The sequence below is a fragment of the Engystomops pustulosus genome, chromosome 4 (assembly GCF_040894005.1).
Source record: "Engystomops pustulosus chromosome 4, aEngPut4.maternal, whole genome shotgun sequence".
Classification (NCBI taxonomy): Eukaryota; Metazoa; Chordata; class Amphibia; order Anura; family Leptodactylidae; genus Engystomops; species Engystomops pustulosus.
In genome coordinates, this window is record NC_092414.1 from 8842756 (window position 1) to 8867054 (window position 24299).

At 46.9% G+C, this 24299-nt stretch overlaps 1 protein-coding gene across 3 annotated transcripts; it reads right to left on the minus strand.

Annotated features, from left to right (window-relative positions):
- Window positions 1-920: 920 nt before the first annotated feature.
- On the minus strand, window positions 921-23374 carry STK38L (serine/threonine kinase 38 like). Of its 3 annotated transcripts, none has more exons than XM_072145043.1 (14): window positions 23246-23374; window positions 7734-7878; window positions 7581-7632; window positions 7368-7490; window positions 7209-7292; window positions 6999-7122; window positions 5504-5658; window positions 5225-5327; window positions 4745-4806; window positions 4453-4570; window positions 4134-4257; window positions 3876-3971; window positions 3317-3414; window positions 921-2062 (listed from the first exon to the last, which is right to left on the minus strand). In XM_072145043.1, the coding sequence occupies exons 2-14, from the start codon at window positions 7865-7867 to the stop codon at window positions 1935-1937; spliced, it is 1401 nt and encodes a 466-aa protein (XP_072001144.1). In that variant the 5' UTR covers window positions 7868-7878; window positions 23246-23374; the 3' UTR covers window positions 921-1934. The 3 variants fall into 3 exon arrangements, with proteins under 3 accessions (XP_072001144.1, XP_072001145.1, XP_072001143.1); XM_072145044.1 differs by lacking the exon at window positions 23246-23374 and adding an exon at window positions 13055-13237 and having other exon boundaries at window positions 3323-3414; XM_072145042.1 differs by lacking the exon at window positions 23246-23374 and adding an exon at window positions 13055-13237.
- Window positions 23375-24299: the final 925 nt, after the last annotated feature.

The window sequence follows — 24299 nt, forward strand, 5'->3', positions numbered from 1 at the left end:
TCAAGAAAGGCAGATTATTTTTATTTTTTGTTATTAGGTTTATTGCATGGACGCAGCAGAACAGCTTCATCGATCCATAACAGGGCAAATACGTCCGTCCGCTCCCCTCCCTAGGCACAGGAAGTTACCCCTAAAATCCCATTGGAGGGGTCAAGGGTCGTATTTACCATAAAGTGTGTAGTGGGAGCGTGCAGCAAATAATTGTACAAGTCCATGTACAATTAGCTCCCCCTAGTGGTGGCCTCGGGCAGCCAGGAAATGAGCATTATTCATGTCATATAACAACATAACGCCCATATACACGGGGGAGGGGGGTGTACCTGGCCGCCTGAGACCACCCCATATGGACGTCACCTCGTGATCCATCACCGATTCATAGATATGAAACATAATCCTGGTATAAATGCACAGCTCTACAACGTCCTAATAACCATAGGGTGATTATCAGTCACCGGTTGCAAGATCTCCGCTTGCTGTCAGTGAACAGAATCCAGCCGCACCCACCCCCGACATCGGGTCCACTCATCTCTCCTCCCTACCAATCTGATACAGAGATCCAATACTAGGTGCACGTAGGGTTTGTTACAGTGTTTCAGGCTGCATACGACACAAAGTAACAAACTGTCAGTAGAGGAAAGAGATTTGTGCTTCTGATTTATTAAAAGGGGTTGAAAAATAAAAGCAGCTTTCTTCCACAAACAGCGCCCCCACCTGTGCATGGTCAGTGCTGGTACTGCAGCTCCGCTCTGTGGTGATGAATGGAGCAGAGTTGCAATACCTGCACTAACCATGGTCCGGTGTGGCGCTGTTTGTGGAAGCAAGCAGCCATGTTTTTTTCCACTTCTGGACAACGCCTTGGAGCTCACATGGCTTTGTTGAAGCGGAATACAACTGAAACAAACCCTCAGCTGTGAGTAGCATTATGTTCTCCATTCACTGACAGCAAGCAGCTATCTTTAATGCCAAAAAAAAGTTACAAAAGTGAAAAAAAATCGTTACTAGAAACCGGATCGCTCTGTCGCCCTTTGAAATATTTGATTTCCTACGAACTTTTACCGCGCGCTTCCCGTACACCGCGTCTCCTGCCTCCCGTACAAACACAAGGTCAATGCATTAAAGGGTCCAAATCGCCTCCAGATCCAATAATAGAGCATCGCTTGTTTATGGATATGCAAATCAGCTGGCAAGTGCTCTGGGGGCGGAGCTTCCTTTGCAGTATTTGCCAACAGACGAAGGAAGTGACGGAAAACTAGAGTCCGCTTTAAGGTCACCATATGGCAGTATTATAGGTTTCGGACTACTTTTAATAGACAACCCCCTTGTCCCAAACCCCAATTATTAAAAACGAAAAAAACAAACCAGACACCGCAGAATAAATAATCATACAATGTAAAAAGAAAAATAAGTAACAATGAAATTCCGGATTTTTGTTTCCCCTTTTCCCGGCCGGCAGCTGCCTCTTTAAAACAAAACACAGCCCCCATAATCCCCGGTAATCCCGTCATGGAACGGTCGTCATCCTGGTCAGACCCCGCTGGCTGCAGGGGGAGGGGGGAGCTCCGGGGGTCTCACAGTGCAGAGAATGGAGAGTAAAAAAAACAAATAAAAAAACCAAAGACTCCTTCTGTCCCCACCCAGTGCACAGCGATGGGGGGGCAGGGACTCTGAACGCTCGTTCCAGTACCCTCGAAACATAACTTAAGCCCCTTCCCTTTTCCAAAAAAGTGAAGGAAAAACTCCATCTCGCAGGCCGGCTCTGCCAACGGAAGAAATCCTAGGCCCGCAGAATTTCCTCGGCCGGATGTTCGGTGCCGATCAAGTCTGAATTTGGCAGATACCTGAGAATCCTTGGTGGCGGTCTCTTTAGGTCTTTTTTTGATAATAATTTTTGTTTTTTTTCCTTCATCTAGAGTTGAGACGTGGCCGCCCCGGCCTCATAGCTTCCCGGATTTCATGTAGGAGGGGATGGAGCCGCGCTGCGTCAGGCCCTCAAAGCGCTTGTAGGTGTAGTTTAGGAAAACCCAGTCCTTGGATTTGTAGTCCGGCTCCGTTGTGTTCGGTACTGGAAGGGTCAGAGAGAGAAAAGGGTTTCAGAATAAAAGATGTAAAAGGGCGAGCAGGAAAAGAGCGAGCGAGCCGAAGAGGCAAAGGGCGAGCAGGAAAAGAGCGAGCGAGCAACAGGCAAAGGGCGAGCAGGAAACAGAGCGAGCAACAGGCAAAGGGCGAGCAGGAAACAGAGGGCGAGCAACAGAGGCAAAGGGCGAGCAGGAAACAGAGGACGAGCAACAGAGGCAAAGGGCGAGCAGGAAACAGAGGACGAGCAACAGAGGCAAAGGGCGAGCAGGAAACAGAGGACGAGCAACAGAGGCAAAGGGCGAGCAGGAAACAGAGGACGAGCAACATGCAAAGGGCGAGCAGGAAACAGAGGACGAGCAACATGCAAAGGGCGAGCAGGAAACAGAGCGAGCAACATGCAAAGGGCGAGCAGGAAACAGAGCGAGCAACATGCAAAGGGCGAGCAGGAAACAGAGCGAGCAACATGCAAAGGGAGAGCAGGAAACAGAGCGAGCAACATGCAAAGGGAGAGCAGGAAACAGAGCGAGCGAGCCACAGAGGCAAAGGGCGAGCAGGAAACAGAGCGAGCCAAAGAGGCAAAAGGCGAGCGAACAGAAGAGGCAAAGAGGGAGCAGGAAATAGAGTAGGCAGGCAACAGAGGCAAAGGGCGAGCAGGAAACAGAGAGAGCGAGCGACAGAGGCAAAGGGGGAGCAGGAAACAGAGCGAGCGAGCGACAGAGGCAAAGGGCGAGCAGCAGACAGAGCGAGCGAGCAACAGAGGCAAAGGGCGAGCAGGAAACAGAGCAAGCGACAGAGGCAAAGGGCGAGCAGGAAACAGAGCGAGCGACAAAGGCAAAGGGCGAGGAGGAAATAGAGCGAGCCGGAGAGGTAAAGGGCGAGCAGGAAACAGTGCAGGCACGCAACAGAGGTAAAGGGCAAGCAGAAAATGGAGCAAACGAGCCGAAGAGGCAAAAGGCGAGTGAACAGAGGCAAAGGGGGAGCAGGAAACAGAGCGAGTGAGCGACAGAGGCAAAAGGCAAGAGAGAACGCATGCACGGAAGAGACGAAAGGACGAAGGGAGACTAAAAGAGGATATTAGCCCGGATGCACAAAATAGCGGCAAAAGTTTACGCCTAAAGAGAATGGGAAGACAAAAAGCCAAAAAAGCAGAGTGCAAACAACTCAGAACAAAGGAGCAGAAAGGGATAGATTAGAATAAGATAAGGAGGTAAATGTATTATGAGTGAGCGATGACACTTACTCTTACCTGGCTGCAGGATGTCCGATTCTGGGAACTCATCAAAGTTGGACGTGTCGTCGATGCTTTTGATCTCGATGGTGATGGCGGCCGGCCTCTCCCTGAAGGGATGAAACATGGCAGACTGAATGTTACAGAGCAGGGACGGGCGATATCCTCTGTAACTACAGTAGCCTGCAAACGAGTGATCAAGGGGCACAGCAGTGTGAGGACACTGCCCTCAATCACAGTCCTGCAGCTACTAACCAAATAGACCAAGGTCTGATGAAAAATCTGTCCTGGGACAATACAAAGCACTGGCTGCAAAGAGGACAGCAGTGTGAGGACAGGCCCCCCATTACAATCCTCTAATATCAATCCTAATAAGTCCGACATACAGAAAGGTCTGATTACACATCTCTCCAGGGACAATACAAAGCACTGGCTGCAGTCTGCACGGTCCTGCATGCTGTTGCACTTCCTGCAGTCACCACTAGGTGGGATCAGGAGCTTACGGCATGCCATCAGTCTGCAGAGAGCTCCCCCTGGTGGTATCACATAACAAACACGTTGCAGTTCATACCTGATGTGACCCCAGTCCACGCCTTCGAAGAACAGGTGACTCTTTATCTCCTCCACTCCATTTGCGCCGATCCGGTTCTCGGCGTCGGTGCAGAACCTGTGGGATTCTTAGATTATTATTGTGATGGGGACAAGCGTCCAGTAGCTGGGCGTCAGGAGACGATGGGTCAGCGCTTTCCTGGCTCCGTTGCCATTAGTGAAGGTCGTAGTAGTAATGGCTCCCCCCAGGACGTCTGTGCCCCCCGCATGTCACACTGACCTGAGAATTAAGTCTTTGGACTTCTCGGATATTGGCACCTCGGGAGGAAACACGAGCGTCTCTTTCCAGGTCATGACCTTCCGATACGTCTCCTGCGGGGTCTCCGAGCAGAACGGGGGATATCCTGCCAGATGGAAGACAATACGATAAGTCACATGACACTAGCCGGAGCGTGGCGTTAGAATGAAGCTTCCAGATTTAGGGTCAGGCTGACCTTGACCTTATCACATGACACTAGCCGGAGCGTGGCGTTAGAATGAGGCTTCCAGATTTAGGGTCAGGCTGACCTTGACCTTATCACATGACTCTAGCTTCTCACCTATCAGCATCTCGTACATGATGACTCCCAGCGACCACCAGTCACACAGCTTGTTGTACCCCGTTTGCATGAAGACCTCGGGGGCGATGTAGTCGGGGGTCCCCACTGTAGAGTAGGCCTATTAAAAATATATATATCAAGTAATCAATTCCCATAGCTGCTGCATCAGAATCTCTTTTCCTGCTCAGTAGCTCCCCCCAACCATTCAGTCAGTGCAGGGAACTGCAATAAGGTCACTCCAAACACTGCACATGCCCGGCACATATCCACCGAACTCTGCAAAACGACTTACCAGCTGCCTCCGATTCTTCTTCCAGGTCTCGGCCTTCCTCTTGGAGTTCATATTCTGAAAAGCTGTAAAATTGTAAGGAGTATTATATTAAACCTTTGCAATAATGAAAGGCGGTGCACACATTTTTATGATACAGAAGGTCTCTTGCATGCAAAGTTTCATTATAACATTCAGCCACCACCAGAGGGAGCACAATACATAATCAGTATACAGCATGCTCCCTCTAGTGGCGGCTGAAGGTTATAAAAAACCATAATATGCAAGATATTCTCTAGATCAGTCAGTCATCACTAGAGGAAGCACAATACATAATCTGTGTACAGTGAGCTCCCTCTAGTGGCGGCTGCAGGTAAGCAGAAGGTGATCATGTCTAAGCGGAGGATTTGGAGCTCTGTATTACAATAAGCTAAGCTACGACTGCAGAATAGATGTCTTCTGCTATTAATAGTTGCAGTTGGACCTCTCAGCCCCAGTACTTACTGAAATCACTGGGTGGATTGTGACTGAGGTTCCTGTAGAATTCGGTCCGATGAGCTTTTTTCAGTCCAGTGCAAAGGCCGAAGTCTGACAGCTTGACATGACCCTGAGAGACAGAGGAGGAAGACACGACTTACACTATGTACACAGGACGTCATGTAGATGCAGGTATAGCTGCGGTCACTCCCTGGGCTGAAGTAACTGATAACTGGGAGCAATAGCTTGCAGGCCACAGGCACATGGTCCCTTTACCATATAAGGGAATGAGAGTTTGTAACGCACCTTAGCATCCAGCAGCAAGTTATCCGGCTTGATGTCTCGATGGATAAAGCCCAACTGGTGAATAGCATCAATGGCCAAGACAGTCTCTGCAATATAGAACTGCGTCTCCTCCTCCGACAGCGTGTCCTTCTTCATCAGCAGCGTCATCATGTCACCTGCACAAATGTCATGTATGTGAGCGCAGCTCTGGAGTATAATACAGGATGTAACTCAGGATCAGTACAGGATAAGTAATGTCATGTATGTACACAGTGACTGCACCAGCAGCAGAATAGTGAGTGCAGCTCTGGGGTATAATACAGGATGTAACTCAGGATCAGTACAGGATAAGTAATGTCATGTATGTACACAGTGACTGCACCAGCAGCAGAATAGTGAGTGCAGCTCTGGAGTATAATACAGGATGTAACTCAGGATCAGTACAGGATAAGTAATGTCATGTATGTACACAGTGACTGCACCAGCAGCAGAATAGTGAGTGCAGCTCTGGAGTATAATACAGGATGTAACTCAGGATCAGTACAGGATAAGTAATGTCATGTATGTACACAGTGACTGCACCAGCAGCAGAATAGTGAGTACAGCTCTGGGGTATAATACAGGATGTAACTCAGGATCAGTACAGGATAAGTAATGTCATGTATGTACACAGTGACTGCAGCAGCAGCAGAATAGTGAGTGCAGCTCTGGAGTATAATACAGGATGTAACTCAGGATCAGTACAGGATAAGTAATGTCATGTATGTACACAGTGACTGCACCAGCAGCAGAATAGTGAGTGCAGCTCTGGGGTATAATACAGGATGTAACTCAGGATCAGTACAGGATAAGTAATGTCATGTATGTACATAGTGACTGCACCAGCAGCAGAATAGTGAGTGCAGCTCTGGGGTATAATACAGGATGTAACTCAGTATCAGTACAGGATAAGTAATGTCATGTATGTACACAGTGACTGCACCAGCAGCAGAATAGTGAGTGCAGCTCTGGGGTATAATACAGGATGTAACTCAGGATCAGTACAGGATAAGTAATGTCATGTATGTACACAGTGACTGCACCAGCAGCAGAATAGTGAGTGCAGCTCTGGAGTATAATACAGGATGTAACTCAGGATCAGTACAGGATAAGTAATGTCATGTATGTACACAGTGACTGCACCAGCAGCAGAATAGTGAGTGCAGCTCTGGGTATAATACAGGATGTAACTCGGGATCAGTACAGGATAAGTAATGTCATGTATGTACACAGTGACTGCACCAGCTGCAGAATAGTGAGTGCAGCTCTGGGGTATAATACAGGATGTAACTCAGGATCAGTACAGGATAAGTAATGTCATGTATGTACACAGTGACTGCACCAGCAGCAGAATAGTGAGTGCAGCTCTGGGTATAATACAGGATGTAACTCGGGATCAGTACAGGATAAGTAATGTCATGTATGTACACAGTGACTGCACCAGCTGCAGAATAGTGAGTGCAGCTCTGGAAATTACCTCCAGGTAGAAACTCCATGATGAGATAGAGGTTCCTCTTGTCCTGGAAGCTGTAGAACATCTTTACCACCCAGGCCCCATCGGCTTCTACCAGTATATCCCTCTCGGCTCGGATGTGCGCCACCTGTATGTGGAGATGGAGACTGTGACCCTCTATAGCAATGATTTGGGATATGGAGTAGCTCCTCCCCCATGACCTCGCGGCCTCACCTGCTCCTTTTCTAACATGTCGGCTTTCCTGAGGATCTTCATTGCATAGATGTGTCCCGTGTCCTTCTTCTGAACCAAACGCACCTACGGCCGAAAACCGATCGTTAACCCCTTACGTATGGCATAGACACAGCACAGACTCTACAGACGTGGACCTACCTCTCCGAACGCTCCCCTCCCGATCACCTTCAGCGACTCGAAATCGTCCAAGCCCAGCCTGGTCCTCTTGAGGCGCAGGAATTCGGTCTCCTTCCTGGCGTGCTGCGACCGCCGGAGCCTCTTCTGCGGGGAGACATCGCTGTGTGTTAGCGGAGGGTGCAGACCCCAGTCCTAGCACTAGGGGGCAGGAGAGTCCTGCTAATCACCACTCACCTCATCGTCCCCCAGCCCCTCCTCGTCCATAGCGATCTCCAGCTTCTTCTGCCTGCGGAGGGCGGGAGACAGAGACCCCCAGGTGAGGATTAGGCATCACAGAGAACCCCGACCCCCCTCCCTGAGACTACTACTCCCATCATGCAGTGGTACCTGGTCTCGCGCTCCTCGTGCTGCAGGATGAGGTTGCTGTAGAAGGTCTCCAGGGTCAGCTTGGCCACCGTCACGCGCTCCCGGGTGTGGTTACTCATCGGGAAGGCGCTGGCGTTCCCCGCCGTCACTGCCATAGCAACCACCACTGGGGGGCGACACACAACATGGGGGTCACTAGAGAGGGACTGCACCCAGGGGGGGGGGGGGGGGGCACATACTACCGGATTACAGGGGAGGGAACCCATCAGCAGGTGTGACCAGACCAGGAGAGATGTGTATTCAGACCGCTGTGTATGTTGTTAGTAGCAGCAGGACTGTGATATATGGACTTATATTCCAGGAATGTAATGGGAGCGTGTCCTCACACTGCTGTTCACGCTTGGTGCTCTGCATTCAGCTGCATCTACCCTAGAGGTTTCTGGTTTAACTACAGTAGCAGTTACTGAGAGAATAAGGGAGGGGCTCTGGAGAAGTTGAAAGTAGAGAGCACAGAGCACAGCAGTGTGAGAACAACCACCAATTCCTGGAGTGTATATACATATATCCATATATCAGGGTCCTGCTGCTACTAACAACATACACAAAAGTCTGATTACACATCTCTCCAGGGACAGTACATAACACTGGTGGCAGAGAGCACAGAGCACAGCAGTGTGAGGTCTGATTACACATCTATCCAGGGACAGTACATAACACTGGTGGCAGAGAGCACAGAGCACAGCAGTGTGAGGTCTGATTACACATCTCTCCAGGGACAATACATAACACTGGCAGCAGAGAGCACAGAGCACAGCAGTGTGAGGTCTGATTACACATCTCTCCAGGGACAGTACATAACACTGGTGGCAGAGAGCACAGAGCACAGCAGTGTGAGGTCTGATTACACATCTCTCCAGGGACAGTACATAACACTGGTGGCAGAGAGCACAGAGCACAGCAGTGTGAGGTCTGATTACACATCTCTCCAGGGACAATACATAACACTGGCTGCAGATAGCACAGAGCACAGCAGTGTGAGGTCTGATTACACATCTCTCCAGGGACAATACATAACACTGACTGCAGAGAGCACAGAGCACAGCAGTGTGAGGTCTGATTACACATCTCTCCAGGGACAATACATTACACTGGCTGCAGAGAGCACAGAGCACAGCAGTGTGAGGTCTGATTACACATCTGTCCAGGGACAATACATTACACTGGCTGCAGAGAGCACAGAGCACAGCAGTGTGAGGTCTGATTACACATCTCTCCAGGGACAGTACATAACACTGGCTGCAGAGAGCACAGAGCACAGCAGTGTGAGGTCTGATTACACATCTCTCCAGGGACAGTACATAACACCGTCCGCAGAGAGCACAGAGCACAGCAGTGTGAGGTCTGATTACACATCTCTCCAGGGATAATACATAACACTGACTGCAGAGAGCACAGCAGTGTGAGGTCTGATTACACATCTCTCCAGGGACAATACATAACACTGGCTGCAGAGAGCACAGAGCACAGCAGTGTGAGGTCTGATTACACATCTCTCCAGGGACAATACATTACACTGGCTGCAGAGAGCACAGAGCACAGCAGTGTGAGGTCTGATTACACATCTCTCCAGGGACAGTACATAACACCGTCCGCAGAGAGCACAGAGCACAGCAGTGTGAGGTCTGATTACACATCTCTCCAGGGACAATACATAACACTGGCTGCAGAGAGCACAGAGCACAGCAGTGTGAGGTCTGATTACACATCTCTCCAGGGACAATACATTACACTGGCTGCAGAGAGCACAGAGCACAGCAGTGTGAGGTCTGATTACACATCTCTCCAGGGACAGTACATAACACCGTCCGCAGAGAGCACAGAGCACAGCAGTGTGAGGTCTGATTACACATCTCTCCAGGGACAGTACATAACACCGTCCGCAGAGAGCACAGAGCACAGCAGTGTGAGGTCTGGTTACACATCTCTCCAGGGACAATACATAACACTGGCTGCAGAGAGCACAGAGCACAGCAGTGTGAGGTCTGATTACACATCTCTCCAGGGACAAAATCGAACACTGGCTGCAGAGAGCTCAGAGCACAGCAGTGTGAGGTCTGATTACACATCTCTCCAGGGACAAAATCGAACACTGGCTGCAGAGAGCACAGAGCGCAGCAGTGTGAGGACACATTCCCAGCACAACCCTGGAATAGGAATCCATGTAACACAGTCCTGCTGCTACTATCATACACAAAGGTCTGATTACACACCTCTCCAGGGACACCACATAACAATGGCTGCAGTCTGTATGGTATCCCTCTTCCCCTCTTTGCTTTCTTCCTGAACTTACATTTTTGACCACAACATCAAGATCAGGAACAACAACCCCCAACAGAGAAAATAAATGATAGGGGGGGGGGGTATCTAGAGGACACTTAAAGGGGTCACAAGTCTCCTATCAGGACGTGCAGGTGTCTCTATACAATACTAAATACAGTGTAATACAAGATGTGGCCAGCAGGGGTCACTGCAGGGAAAGGCAGCAGCAGGACACAGGACAGCAGCACTGACACCAACACACTAATACCTAATACACTACTCACTGCTGAGGGTTTGTCACACCTGCACCTGCCTGGTGAGGTAAACATCTCTCACCTGTCCAGACAGTTTCTTACAATTCATTCCAGTTTAAACTGCAACACTATAACAAAGCCTCAGCTGTGGCAACAATAACGTCTGTACAGGTTTTCAGCTTCTGCACGTAAACGAGGAGGTTTCCATTCTCTGACAGCAAGCGGAAACCACGACAATAGTCAAATAACGTTTGGGAAAAACCTTCCTGGGACAGCAAACCAGTACAGACTTCTGACAGCTGAGGGTTTGTTACATCTGCCTCTAGTCTGGAGAATCCTCAGTGAGACTCCAGAGCGACACATGTCTAGGAATGTCTAGACTTGGACTAATCTGTAACAAATCATCAGCTGTGAGAAGCGAACAGGATTATAAGCAAACATCATCCTCTGATTCACAGCAAGCAGAGATCTTTGGAAAAACAAACAGACATGTTTACTGGGATCAAGGATCCCACAGTACTACAGCACTGAGACAGCAGAGGGGCGTTACAGTGTATCAGGAGGAGAACACAACATCCTGACAGAGACTTTCTGCAATTGGCAAATGATGCAACGACCAGATGAAAAAAAAGACAACGGCCATCAGTAAAGAGGAACAAGTAATACCGCAATAATAACCCGAGGGACCGCCGATCCCAGAGTCACTGCAGGGGGAGCGGCCATACCTGAGATTTCAGAAAAACACCGCCCCCCATGTACAAGAATATAACTACTATAATACTGCCCCCTATGTACAGGAATATAACTACTATAATACTGCCCCTATGTACAAGGATATAACTACTATAATACTGCCCCCTATGTACAAGAATATAACTACTATAATACTGTCCCCTATGTACAGGAATATAACTACTATAATACTGCCCCCTATGTACAGGAATATAACTACTATAATACTGCCCCCCATGTACAAGAATATAACTACTATAATACTGCCCCCTATGTACAAGAATATAACTACTATAATACTGCCCCCTATGTACAGGAATATAACTACTATAATACTGCCCCCTATGTACAAGAATATAACTACTATAATACTGCCCCCTATGTACAAGAATATAACTACTATAATACTGCCTCCTATGTACAGGAATATAACTACTATAATACTGCCCCCTATGTACAAGAATATAACTACTATAATACTGCCCCCTATGTACAGGAATATAACTACTATAATACTGCCCCCTATGTACAAGAATATAACTACTATACTACTGCCCCTATGTACAAGAATATAACTACTATAATACTGTCCCCTATGTACAAGAATATAACTACTATAATACTGCCCCCTATGTACAGGAATATAACTACTATAATACTGCCCCCTATGTACAAGAATATAACTACTATAATACTGCCCCCTATGTACAGGAATATAACTACTATAATACTGCCTCCTATGTACACGAATATAACTACTATAATACTGCCCCCTATGTACAAGAATATAACTACTATAATACTGCCCCCTATGTACAGGAATATAACTACTATAATACTGCTCCCTATGTACAGGAATATAACTACTATAATACTGCCCCCTATGTACAGGAATATAACTACTATAATACTGCCCCCTATGTACAAGAATATAACTACTATAATACTGCCCCCTATGTACAGGAATATAACTACTATAATACTGCCCCCTATGTACAAGAATATAACTACTATAATACTGCCCCTATGTACAGGAATATAACTACTATAATACTGCCCCCTATGTACAAGAATATAACTACTATAATACTGCCCCCTATGTACAGGAATATAACTACTATAATACTGCCCCTATGTACAGGAATATAACTACTATAATACTGCCTCCTATGTACAGGAGTATAACTACTATAATACTGCCCCCTATGTACAGGAATATAACTACTATAATACTGCCCCCTATGTACAAGAATATAACTACTATAATACTGCCCCCTATGTACAGGAATATAACTACTATAATACTGCCCCCTATGTACAGGAATATAACTACTATAATACAGACATTATCAGGAGCCCCCGTTATGTAGGGTGTATACGGTATATCCCGCCTATCACTATCATATATAATATCTTCGCTCTCGTCTCCAAGTTTTCCACATCATGAGTAGAATCCCAGAAACTCAGTGAAAACTGCAGCTGATCAGGGTGATGGGAAAGCTGGGTGATGGATAAGCTGGGTGATGGATTAGATTTCTATTAGAGAGCGCTTCCTCCCGTTATGTCACGGGGGATGAGCCGTGTCCTGAGCTCGGGGACACGTATGACACATGAGGGAGATCCGCGTCACGGCTGCTGCAGTGTAAACAGTGACAGGGGAAAGGCGGGGGGCGCTAGAGACACACACAGAGCCCAGGAGGGATGACATCACATGTAAACACAGTGCTGAAACAGCTCAGACCCCATTCCCATAGTCACCACCACCTCTGCTTGCAGTCAGTGAATGGGATAACTCCTTTAAGGCTGAAAACCTGCACAGCTGAGGGTTTGTTACACTTGTATCCAGTCTCTATGGGAGTAACACACTGTAACAAAATACCAGCACAACTGTGACAAACCCTCAGCTGTGAAAAGGGTCAGATTGTAAGCCCCTGAGCAGTTTTCATTCACTGACAGCAAGCAGAAGCGAATACACCGGCAGTAGGGCGCTACACAGAGATATATCATATATAGATAGGGGTATACGGGTGTCCTCACCTCTCCTCCTCCGCAATGGCCGCTGCCCAAACGGTTCACGTCTTCTCTGCCCGGTAACCAGACTCGGGACTGAGCAGCGCCTCGTCCTGCGGCGGCTCCAGCAGCTAGTTCTCGCGAGATCCGCGCACCTGTCCCGGTAGCCACACCCCCTTCACAACCGCAGTCTGGTAGCAGAGACACGCCCCCCTGATGAACCCTCACTAGGGCGCTGTGATTTAGTCTCGCCACTAGAGGTCAAACATCCACATGAGCGTTCCCCTAGGAGGCCATTTTTGAGTAGATTACTATCGTTCAATCACACATAAAATCTTTGGGAAAATTGCGACGCAAAGAGGGACAGTAATTTGAAAGAATACATTCGTCTATTGTCTCGAAATAGCGATAAAATGGGCGGAAGTGACGTAACTTAGTCTGTGCTTTCGAATCTTCAGGTGCACTTGACCAGTTTTCAATAGGCAAATGCAGGTTCAAATCTTGTACAACTTTATTGATAGTGTAAATACAACAGGATTCAGGATTATTAAAAAAAATTCTATATTATGTTGTATTAAATAAAAATATTTCAGTGAATAAGTAGTATTTTCTTTATTTTAGGAACTTAATGCGCCCAGTTATGGTGAAAGTGAAAAAAAAAAAAAAATACAACTCCATGTAATGTAAAACAATGCGACACAAATCATCTCAATGACAATAAATTGAAAGAATAAAGTAAAATCAATAAAGGTTTTATGATAATATCTGAATATTTTGAAGATGTAGGCCTAGACGCCTTAGGGTGGAGGCACATGTGGCATTTTGAACCCATCTTTGGGCTGTTTTTAAGCAGTCTGTTAAAAAACGCATGCGTTTTTTAACGGACTGCTTAGAAACCGCCCAAAAACGGGTTCAAAACGCCACGTGTGACCACAGCCTTAGGCTGTAGTACTGGGAGTGTCATACTCAGGCCCTGTGTGGCTGCTTGTATGTGATGTACATGATCAGGCCGCCATGTCTCCATGATAACATAGCACCTAGAAGGAATCGCAGTGTCTCAGTAATGCAGCCTCAGGTCATGTATACAATGTCACGCACACAAAACAGATGTCACATCAGTAATGGAGTCCAGCGCGGGCCCGGCACAGCACAGTCTCCACTGTTTACCAAGGGAGGAGGCTACTCCCTGTCTGGAGGAGTTACCAGAGTCAAAGCAATTATAGCAGAAAAATAACTAAATGCCGACTATTCAGAACCTACCTCTCCTTTTTTTTTTTTAGAAACTACTTTTCTGTCATAGATAGATGATAGATAAATATTAGATTACTATGCAAATCTTCTCCAACCAACCAAACCAGAAACACCAACAGAAAAGAATATCTAGTAGAACCAGATAGATAGATAGATAGATAGATAGATATGAGATAGATAGAGAGATAGATAGATATGAGATAGATAGATAGGAGATATATAGATAGATAGGAGATAGATAGATATGAGATAGATAAATATGAGATAGATAGATAGATAGATAGGAGATAGATAGATAGGAGATAGATAGATAGGAGATAGATAGATATGAGATAGATATATATGAGATAGATAGAGAGATGGATAGATAGATAGATAGATAGATAGATAGATAGATAGATAGATAGATATGAGATAGATATGAGATAGATAGATAGATATGAGATAGATAGATAGATATGAGATAGATAGGAGATAGATAGATAGATAGATAGATAGGAGATAGATATATATGAGATAGATAGAGAGATGGATAGATAGATAGAGAGATGGATAGATAAGAGAGATGGATAGATAAGAGAGATGGATAGATAAGAGCGATGGATAGATAAGAGAGATGGATAGATATAAGATGGATAGATATGAGATAGATAGATATATAGATAGATAGATAGGATATAGATATGAAATAGATATAGATAGATAAGAGATAGATAGATAGATATGAGATAGATATGAGATAGATAGAGAGATGGATAGATAGAGAGATGGATAGATAGAGAGATGGATAGATAGAGAGATGGATAGATATGAGATGGATAGATATGAGATGGATAGATATGAGATGGATAGATATGAGATGGATAGATATGAGATAGATAGATAGATAGATAGATAGATAGATAGATATGAGATAGATAGATATGAGATAGATAGATAGATAGATAGATAGATAGATAGATAGATATGAGATAGATAGATAGATAGATAGATAGATAGGAGATAGATAGATAGATAGATATGAGATAGATAGATAGATATGAGATGGATAGATAGATAGATAGATAGATAGATAGATAGATAGATAGATAGATATGAGATAGATAGATAGATAGATAGATAGATAGATATGAGATAGATAGATAGATAGATATGAGATAGATAGAAAGATATGAGATAGATAGATAGATAGATAGATAGGAGATAGATATGAGATAGATAGATAGATAGATAGATATGAGATAGATAGATAGATAGATAGATAGATATGAGATAGATAGATAGATATGAGATAGATAGAGAGATAGATAGATAGGAGATAGATAGATAGATAGATAGATAGGAGATAGATATGAGATAGATAGATAGATAGATAGATAGATAGGAGATAGATAGATAGATAGATAGATAGATAGATATGAGATAGATAGATATGAGATAGATAGATAGATAGATAGATAGAAAGAAATACGAGAGAACATATTTAGATATTTTCACTTTTTGTCCATTTTGTCCTCGGCCGCCCCCTTCCCCTCCCCCCATGTGACAGTCTGTTCTGAGCCTCGGGATATTAACTTTTTGTCAAAAACTTGTTTATCCAAAAAATGTCCTTGAAGTTGGTCTCGTAACATATTTTATAGGCATTGGACACACCCAAAAGACACACAAAGAAAATACTGTGCCATTAACCCTTACACAATAGCCACAATGGTTAAATCCTTGTAGTCTGAGTTTTTCCTGATATCGGGAAAGCTGGGTGACAACAGATATGGCTGCCATCCAACGGCCCCCGTAGAAGCCTTTAAGATCATTTATAGACCTACAATACAGATTATGGAAGTCATATTAGTTGTCACCCAGCTTTCCCAGACTCTGGAATGACAAATCTATCAGTCTTTATTACTCTGAAGATCACTCAAGCAATGGCAGGATGATATATAAACTAAATACATCCATGGTTCTTGTCACACAGCTTTTCTGGATTCCTGATTGTATACATGTTCCCAGTCAGGTGTCGGGGAAAGTTGGATGGCATTATATAGCTGGCCTTAAAGGAAAATCTGTCTAGTAACACAATTCATTTCATTTGGAACTTTTCCCAATCATACTGGTAGTCATCCAGCTTACCCTGACTCCTGAATGACAAATCTATCTAATCAGGCATTTGGGAAAGTTGGATAGTGTAATAAAGGTGTCTTACATGGCAAATCTGTCCAGTAACGAAATGATATAGGACACAATGAAGGCCATATTTATTGTACCCAGCTTTCCCTGGGACAGATATAAGTAAGAAGCACAGGATGCCCCGTGTGAAGTTTTTAGTGAGGACTCTAACGCCAAACTCCACTAAGAATCCAGGTGCAGCAGGTTCTCCTCCAGTAACGCAGAGTGACAACGGAGCCACAGCGCGGCCCTGCTGGACACCTGAACCCCCGCAGAGAGACCCCTGAGTAATGACCCCCGAAGGGCATCTGACACCTGTACAGCAGATCCCATCATCCCATTGAATACCAGGACCTCCCCTATCAAGACCCCAGACCAGAGCCTCCCCCAATATAGACCCCAGACCAGAGCCTCCCCCAATATAGACCCCAGACCAGAGCCTCCCCCAATATAGACCCCAGACCAGAGCCTCCCCCAATATAGACCCCAGACCAGAGCCTTCCCCAATATAGACCCCAGACCAGAGCCTCCCCCAATATAGACCCCAGACCAGAGCCTTCCCCAATATAGACCCCAGACCAGAGCCTCCCCCTATATAAACCACAGACCAGAGCCTCCCCCAATATAGACCCCAGACCAGAGCCTCCCCCAATATAGACCCCAGACCAGAGCCTTCCCCAATATAGACCCCAGACCAGAGCCTTCCCCTATATAAACCACAGACCAGAGCCTTCCCCAATATAGACCCCAGACCAGAGCCTCCCCCAATATAGACCCCTGACCAGAGCCTCCCCCAATATAGACCCCAGACCAGAGCCTCCCCCAATATAGACCCCAGACCAGAGCCTCCCCCAATATAGACCCCAGACCAGAGCCTTCCCCAATATAGACCCCAGACCAGAGCCTCCCCCAATATAGACCCCAGACCAGAGCCTTCCCCTATATAAACCACAGACCAGAGCCTTCCCCAATATAGACCCCAGACCAGAGCCTCCCCCAATATAGACCCCTGACCAGAGCCTCCCCCAATATAGACCCCAGACCAGAGCCTTCCCCAATATAGACCCCAGACCAGAGCCTCCCCCAATATAGACCCCAGACCAGAGCCTTCCCCAATATAGACCCCAGACCAGAGCCTCCCCCAATATAGACCCCAGACCAGAGCCTCCCCCAATATAGACCCCAGACCAGAGCCTTCACCAATATAGACCCCAGACCAGAGCCTTCACCAATATAGACCCCAGACCAGAGCCTCCCCCAATATAGACCCCAGACCAGAGCCTCCCCCTATATACACCCCAGACCAGAGCCTCCCCCAATATAGACCCCAGACCAGAGCCTTCACCAATATAGACCCCAGACCAGAGCCCCCCCCAATATAGACCCCAGACCAGAGCCTCCCCCATTATAGACCACAGACCAGAGCCTCCCCCAATATAGACCCCAGACCAGAGCCTCCCCAATATAGACCCCAGACCAGAGCCTTCACCAATATAGACCCCAGACCAGAGCCTCCCCCAATATAGACCCCAGACCAGAGCCTCCCCCAATATAGACCCCAGACCAGAGCCTCCCCCAATATAGACCCCAGACCAGAGCCTCCCCCAATATAGACCCCAGACCAGAGCCTCCCCCAATATAGACCACAGACCAGAGCCTCCCCCAATATAGACCCCAGACCAGAGCCTCCCCCAATATAGACCCCAGACCAGAGCCTCCCCCAATATAGACCCCAGACCAGAGCCTCCCCCAATATAGACCCCAGACCAGAGCCTCCCCCAATATAGACCCCAGACCAGAGCCTCCCCCAATATAGACCACAGACCAGAGCCTCCCCCAATATAGACCCCAGACCAGAGCCTCCCCCAATATAGACCCCAGACCAGAGCCTTCACCAATATAGACCCCAGACCAGAGCCTCCCCCAATATAGACCCCAGACCAGAGCCTCCCCAATATACACCCCAGACCAGAGCCTCCCCCAATATAGACCCCAGACCAGAGCCTCCCCCAATATAGACCCCAGACCAGAGCCTTCCCCAATATAGACCCCAGACCAGAGCCTCCCCCTATATAAACCACAGACCAGAGGAGCCTCCCCGTATATAGAGCCCAGACCTGAGCCTCATCAATATAGCCCCACCCCACCCCACCCCCCTGGACCAAAGCCTCCCCCTACATAGACACCAGACCAGAGCCTGACAAAAATATAGACTCCAGAACAGAACCTCCCCCTATATATAGAGCAGAGCTTCACCTATATAGACTCCAAGCCAGAATCTTGCCTATATAGGACCGTAGAAAATGCCCCTCACATATAGACTATATACCAGACCCTCACCAATATAGACCCCAGACCAGAGCCTTACCTACAGTATATAGGACCCCAGAGCAGAGCCCCATATATACTCCAGACCCTAAAGACGCTTGGACCCTCCCCCTATATAGACCTCTGTATATACCACTCACCAGACGTCTATAAATATGGACACAATACTATAACCCAGGGGTAGGGAACCTATGGCTCGGGAGCCATATGTGGCTCTTTTGATGGCAGCATCTGGCTCTCAGACAAATCTAAGACACACACAGCGATGATCACTGGATGCAGGGAGGGATGTTACCACTGCCAGCGTCCTTTGTCTGACCAAGGTGCCATCGCCGCCCCATTGCTTAGATGACAGCACTTGTATCATAGAGTAGAGAATCATCCACTCTTCCCTATGACCAAGGCGCCATTGCTGAAGCAATGATGGCAGCGGCGCCTGGGTCAAAGAGAAGAGCGCAGGAGTGATGAGAAGCCACTGAAGGGAGAGCAGATATGTGAGTATTCCCTTTTTTTCTCTGACTAACTATCTACTGTGGGCATGTGCTAGAGCTACCGATCTACTGGGGGCATTTGCTATGATTACCTATCTACCTTAGGCATGTGCCGTGGCTACCTAACTAATGGGGAGCATGTGCTGTGACTACCTATGTACTGGGGAGCATGTGCTGTGACTACTATCTAATGGGGGCATGTGGCTACCTATTTACTAGCAGTCATGTGATGATGCTACCTATCTACTGGGGGGCATGTGCTGTGGTTACCTATCTACCTTAGGCATGTGCCGTGGCTACCTAACTAATGGGGAGCATGTGCTGTGACTACCTATGTACTGGGGAGCATGTGCTGTGACTACTATCTAATGGGGGCATGTGGCTACCTATTTACTAGCAGTCATGTGATGATGCTACCTATCTACTGGGGGGCATGTGCTGTGACTACCTATCTACTGGGGGAGCATGTGCTGTGGTTACCTATCTACCTTAGGCATGTGCCGTGGCTACCTAACTAATGGGGAGCATGTGCTGTGACTACCTATGTACTGGGGAGCATGTGCTGTGACTACTATCTAATGGGGGCATGTGGCTACCTATTTACTAGCAGTCATGTGATGATGCTACCTATCTACTGGGGGGCATGTGCTGTGACTACCTATCTACTGGGGGGCATGTGCTGTGATTACCAATATACTGGGGGGGCCTGTTCTGTGGCTACCTATCTACTTGGGGGCATGTGCTGGGGATAGTTGTCTATTTGGGTGCATGTGCTGTGGCTACCTATTTACTGGGTGTCATGTGATGTGGCTACCTATCTACTGGGGGCGTGTACTGAGGCTACCTATCTACTGGGGGTATGTGCGGTGGCTACCTAGTTACTGGGAGCCATGTGATGTGGCTAGCTATCTACTGGGGTACCTACTGGGGCTACCTATTTTCTGGGGTCCATGTACTTGGGCTACCTATCTACTGGGGGACATGTGCTGTGGCTACTTATCTACTGGAAGGCATATGCATATGGTACGGCTCTCACAGAATTACATTTTAAAATATGTGGTGTTCATGGCTCTCTCAGCCAAAAAGGTTCCTGACCCCTGCTATAACCCCTGGTATATCGACCTCAACCTCCCAGTACAATGACCCAAATCAGACCTTCCCTCTATATAGACCACAGACGAACCCCTGAATAAATATAGGGGGCACTATGTCCTCCTGTATTGTGTCATGGGGTTGGGACGCCTTGTCCTGCACATGAGAGATAATAATAATCGTTATTTATAGTGACATCATATTCCGTAGCGCTTTAGAGCGAGATGTTACCTGACCGCTATTGCTCGCAGGTGTCAGGTCAGAGACATGTCAGCCACGTTCCAATGACACCCTGCGGCGGCAGCATTGTACATGTGTCACCCGCCCGTGTACAGGAGGTACAATAATAATTATGTCTGGCTCATCACATAACCCGTGTGAATCAGGGCTGGCGCTGTGTCTGTAGAGGGACGACCGGATCCCGGCCCGGTGATACCGCTCAATAACAGCAGGTGACTAAGCCCCACTTACTAAATAATCATTACTGACTAATGTGCTACATGAAGGCCCGGAATCCTGGATATTATTGTTTAACTCATCCCATAATATCATCAATTCATTCAGACCCCAGACCAGAAATCTAAACTCATCATGCAGACCCCAGACCAGACCTCTGCAAACAATAGGACCCCAGACCCCAGACCAGACCTCTGAAAACAATAGGACCCCAGAACAGAACATTAAACCCATTCAGATTCTGTGTCAGAACCAAACTCATTCAGACCGCCAAAATAAATCAGACCCCACTGGAGACCCCAGACCCCTAAAATCATTCAGAGTCTTAAAGCTGACGCCTGGAGGTTCTTAAAGGTATTTCATTCTAAAAAAAAAATCCCATATTCAAAACCAAAAGCAGATCCTTTTATTCAATTAGACCCCAGACCAATCCCCTAACCTCAGTCAGACTAGACTATCAGCCCTTTATAATAAAATCATTCATACCTTAGACTCCTAAAGAAGACGACATGAGGTTTCTTAAAATTGAAACTCATCATGCAGACCCCAGACCAGACATCTAATCTCATCATGCAGACCCCAGACCAGACATCTAATCTCATCATGCAGACCTCAGACCAGACATCTAATCTCATCATGCAGACCCCAGACCAGACATCTAATCTCATCATGCAGACCTCAGACCAGACATCTAATCTCATCATGCAGACCCCAGACCAGACATCTAATCTCATCATGCAGACCCCAGACCAGACATCTAAACTCATCATGCAGATCCCAGACCAGACATAACCTCATCATGCAGACCTCAGACCAGACATCTAAACTCATCATGCAGACCCCAGACCAGACACCTAAACTCATCATGCAGACCCCAGACCAGACATCTAATCTCATCATGCAGACCCCAGACCAGACATCTAACCTCATCATGCAGACCTCAGACCAGACATCTAAACTCATCATGCAGACCCCAGACCAGACATCTAAACTCATCATGCAGACCCCAGACCAGACATCTAATCTCATCATGCAGACCCCAGACCAAACATCAAAACTCATCATGCAGACCTCAGACCAGACATCTAATCTCATCATGCAGACCCCAGACCAGACATCTAATCTCATCATGCAGACCCCAGACCAGACATCTAATCTCATCATGCAGACTCCAGACCAGACATCTAAACTCATCATGCAGACCTCAGACCAGAGATCTAAACTCATCATGCAGACCCCAGACCAGACATCTAAACTCATCATGCAGATCCCAGACCAGACATCTAAACTCATCATGCAGACCTCAGACCAGACATCTAAACTCATCATGCAGACCTCAGACCAGACATCTAAACTCATCATGCAGATCCCAGACCAGACATCTAAACTCATCATGCAGACCCCAGACCAGACATCTAACCTCATCATGCAGACCTCAGACCAGATATCTAAACTCATCATGCAGACCCCAGACCAGACATCTAAACTCATCATGCAGACCCCAGACCAGACATCTAAACTCATCATGCAGACCCCAGACCAGACATCTAAACTCATCATGCAGACCCCAGACCAGACATCTAAACTCATCATGCAGACCCCAGACCAGACATCTAAACTCATCATGCAGACCCCAGACCAGACATCTAAACTCATCATGCAGACCCCAGACCAGATATCTAAACTCATCATGCAGACCTCAGACCAGACATCTAATCTCAGACCAAATGCCCTAACTCAGTGATGGCAAACCTTTTAGAGACCGAGTGCCCAAACTCCAACAAAGACTTATTTATCGCAAAGTGCCAACACAGAAATGTAATTTGTGATTTATACTCCCTTCTCTGTCACAGTTTTCATTGATACCAGTCCCTGAGGACACCAATAAAGCAGAAAATAGTCCCAGGTAGAGCTGTCACTTTAAAATGGCTCTATGCACAGCAAGTCCTGGGCTGTCTGGGACTGCAGGAAGATACCTGGAGTCATCTCTAGTGATGGCCTAGGTGCCCACAGAAAGGGCTCTGAGTGCCACCTCTGGCACCAGTGCCATAGGTTAGCCATCACTGCCCTAACTTATGAAGACCCAAGACTCCTAATAAGAATTCGGATCTCAGAACATTCCTCTAAACTCAGATCTCAGACCAGACCAAAAACATAATTGGACTCGACAAAAGAATAAAACAAGAACATAAACTTTTCACTCTTGTGTTCTCTTCATGTCCAGTTTCTGAACCTTTGGAGGTGGACCAGGCACAGAATAGACCCCAGACCTCACCCCTAAACTCATATATGGGACTCCCCAGACTTCTCTCGTGCTGCACTTGCTTTCTGGTCTTTACTTTTCACGGCCAAAGACAATCATACCCCCAGGACTGCCAGGACATCCAAAATAATGGCGGCCATCTTGGTTGTCACCCAACAGAAGAGACTGACTCACAGACTAATAGACTGGTGATGATGGCGGCTCCATCCCCTCCGGCCTGTGCTGATAAGCTGAGATTACGCTACGAGAGGCCGCTGTTCCGCACCGCTTAGTAATATTATAGCGGACGCTTCCTCCTCCTGTGATGTCACCTAATAATGAGAGTCTGGCCCCAATCCAAGATGGCCGCCCTCAGGCCTTGTCATCTCCTCATCACTAGGAAATCAGTAGTCCGGGTGAGGTTTGCAGTTAATCACTGCAGGAATCTGGATAATGAGGAAACTGAATGGCACTTCTGGAAAGCTGGGTGAAACCTCACTGAGACAATTGCTTACACGGGGGAGTCACCCAGCTTTCCTAGAGATAAGAAAAGGCTTTCTAGCTGGTGATGCAAGTTGTATTTCTGAGTGGATTTTCCTTTCTGTAGCCTGAGAAAGCTGGGTGACAACCCCAGTAAAAGCTGTTGATAATTACCCACTTTTAGACTTTTGCGACCACCCCTGAGGTCCGCAGTGCTGACCCCCTGATCTCTTCGTCAGTTGCCTAGCTTTAGCCCCCCGTCAACATATAATTAAAAACCTCCATATCTACAATGTGTGTGTACAGATTCTGCGGAGAGCTTATGTGTCGCCATGGCGACAGACTACAAACAGACCTTATGTAGTCAGATTCTCTAGTCAAGTGTTAGGCCTTTACACCTGCCTCACCAGGGACTTAGCAGGGTTTGTTTGTAGTCTGTAACCATGGAGATACAGAGCTCTGCAGGGGGGCTGTATACACAAACCTTGCTGCCACGTTCCGACAATCATCGAAGGTCTTAGAAATTTAAGAAACAAAATGAGCTCATTCTCCAGTCACACCCAACAGGAAGAGACAAAAATGAAGGAACAGGAAGACGTCTGTTTACAAAACGTGATATAAATAATGTGATGGAAAACCCCAAATCTACAAAAATTCCCCCAGTGTGAGGAGGGACCCGCGGAGGGGATCATCCTCTAACACCTGGGCATAGGTACATGTCAGTAATGCTGAGCACAACCCGAATAATACTGCCATATAGTGCACATAT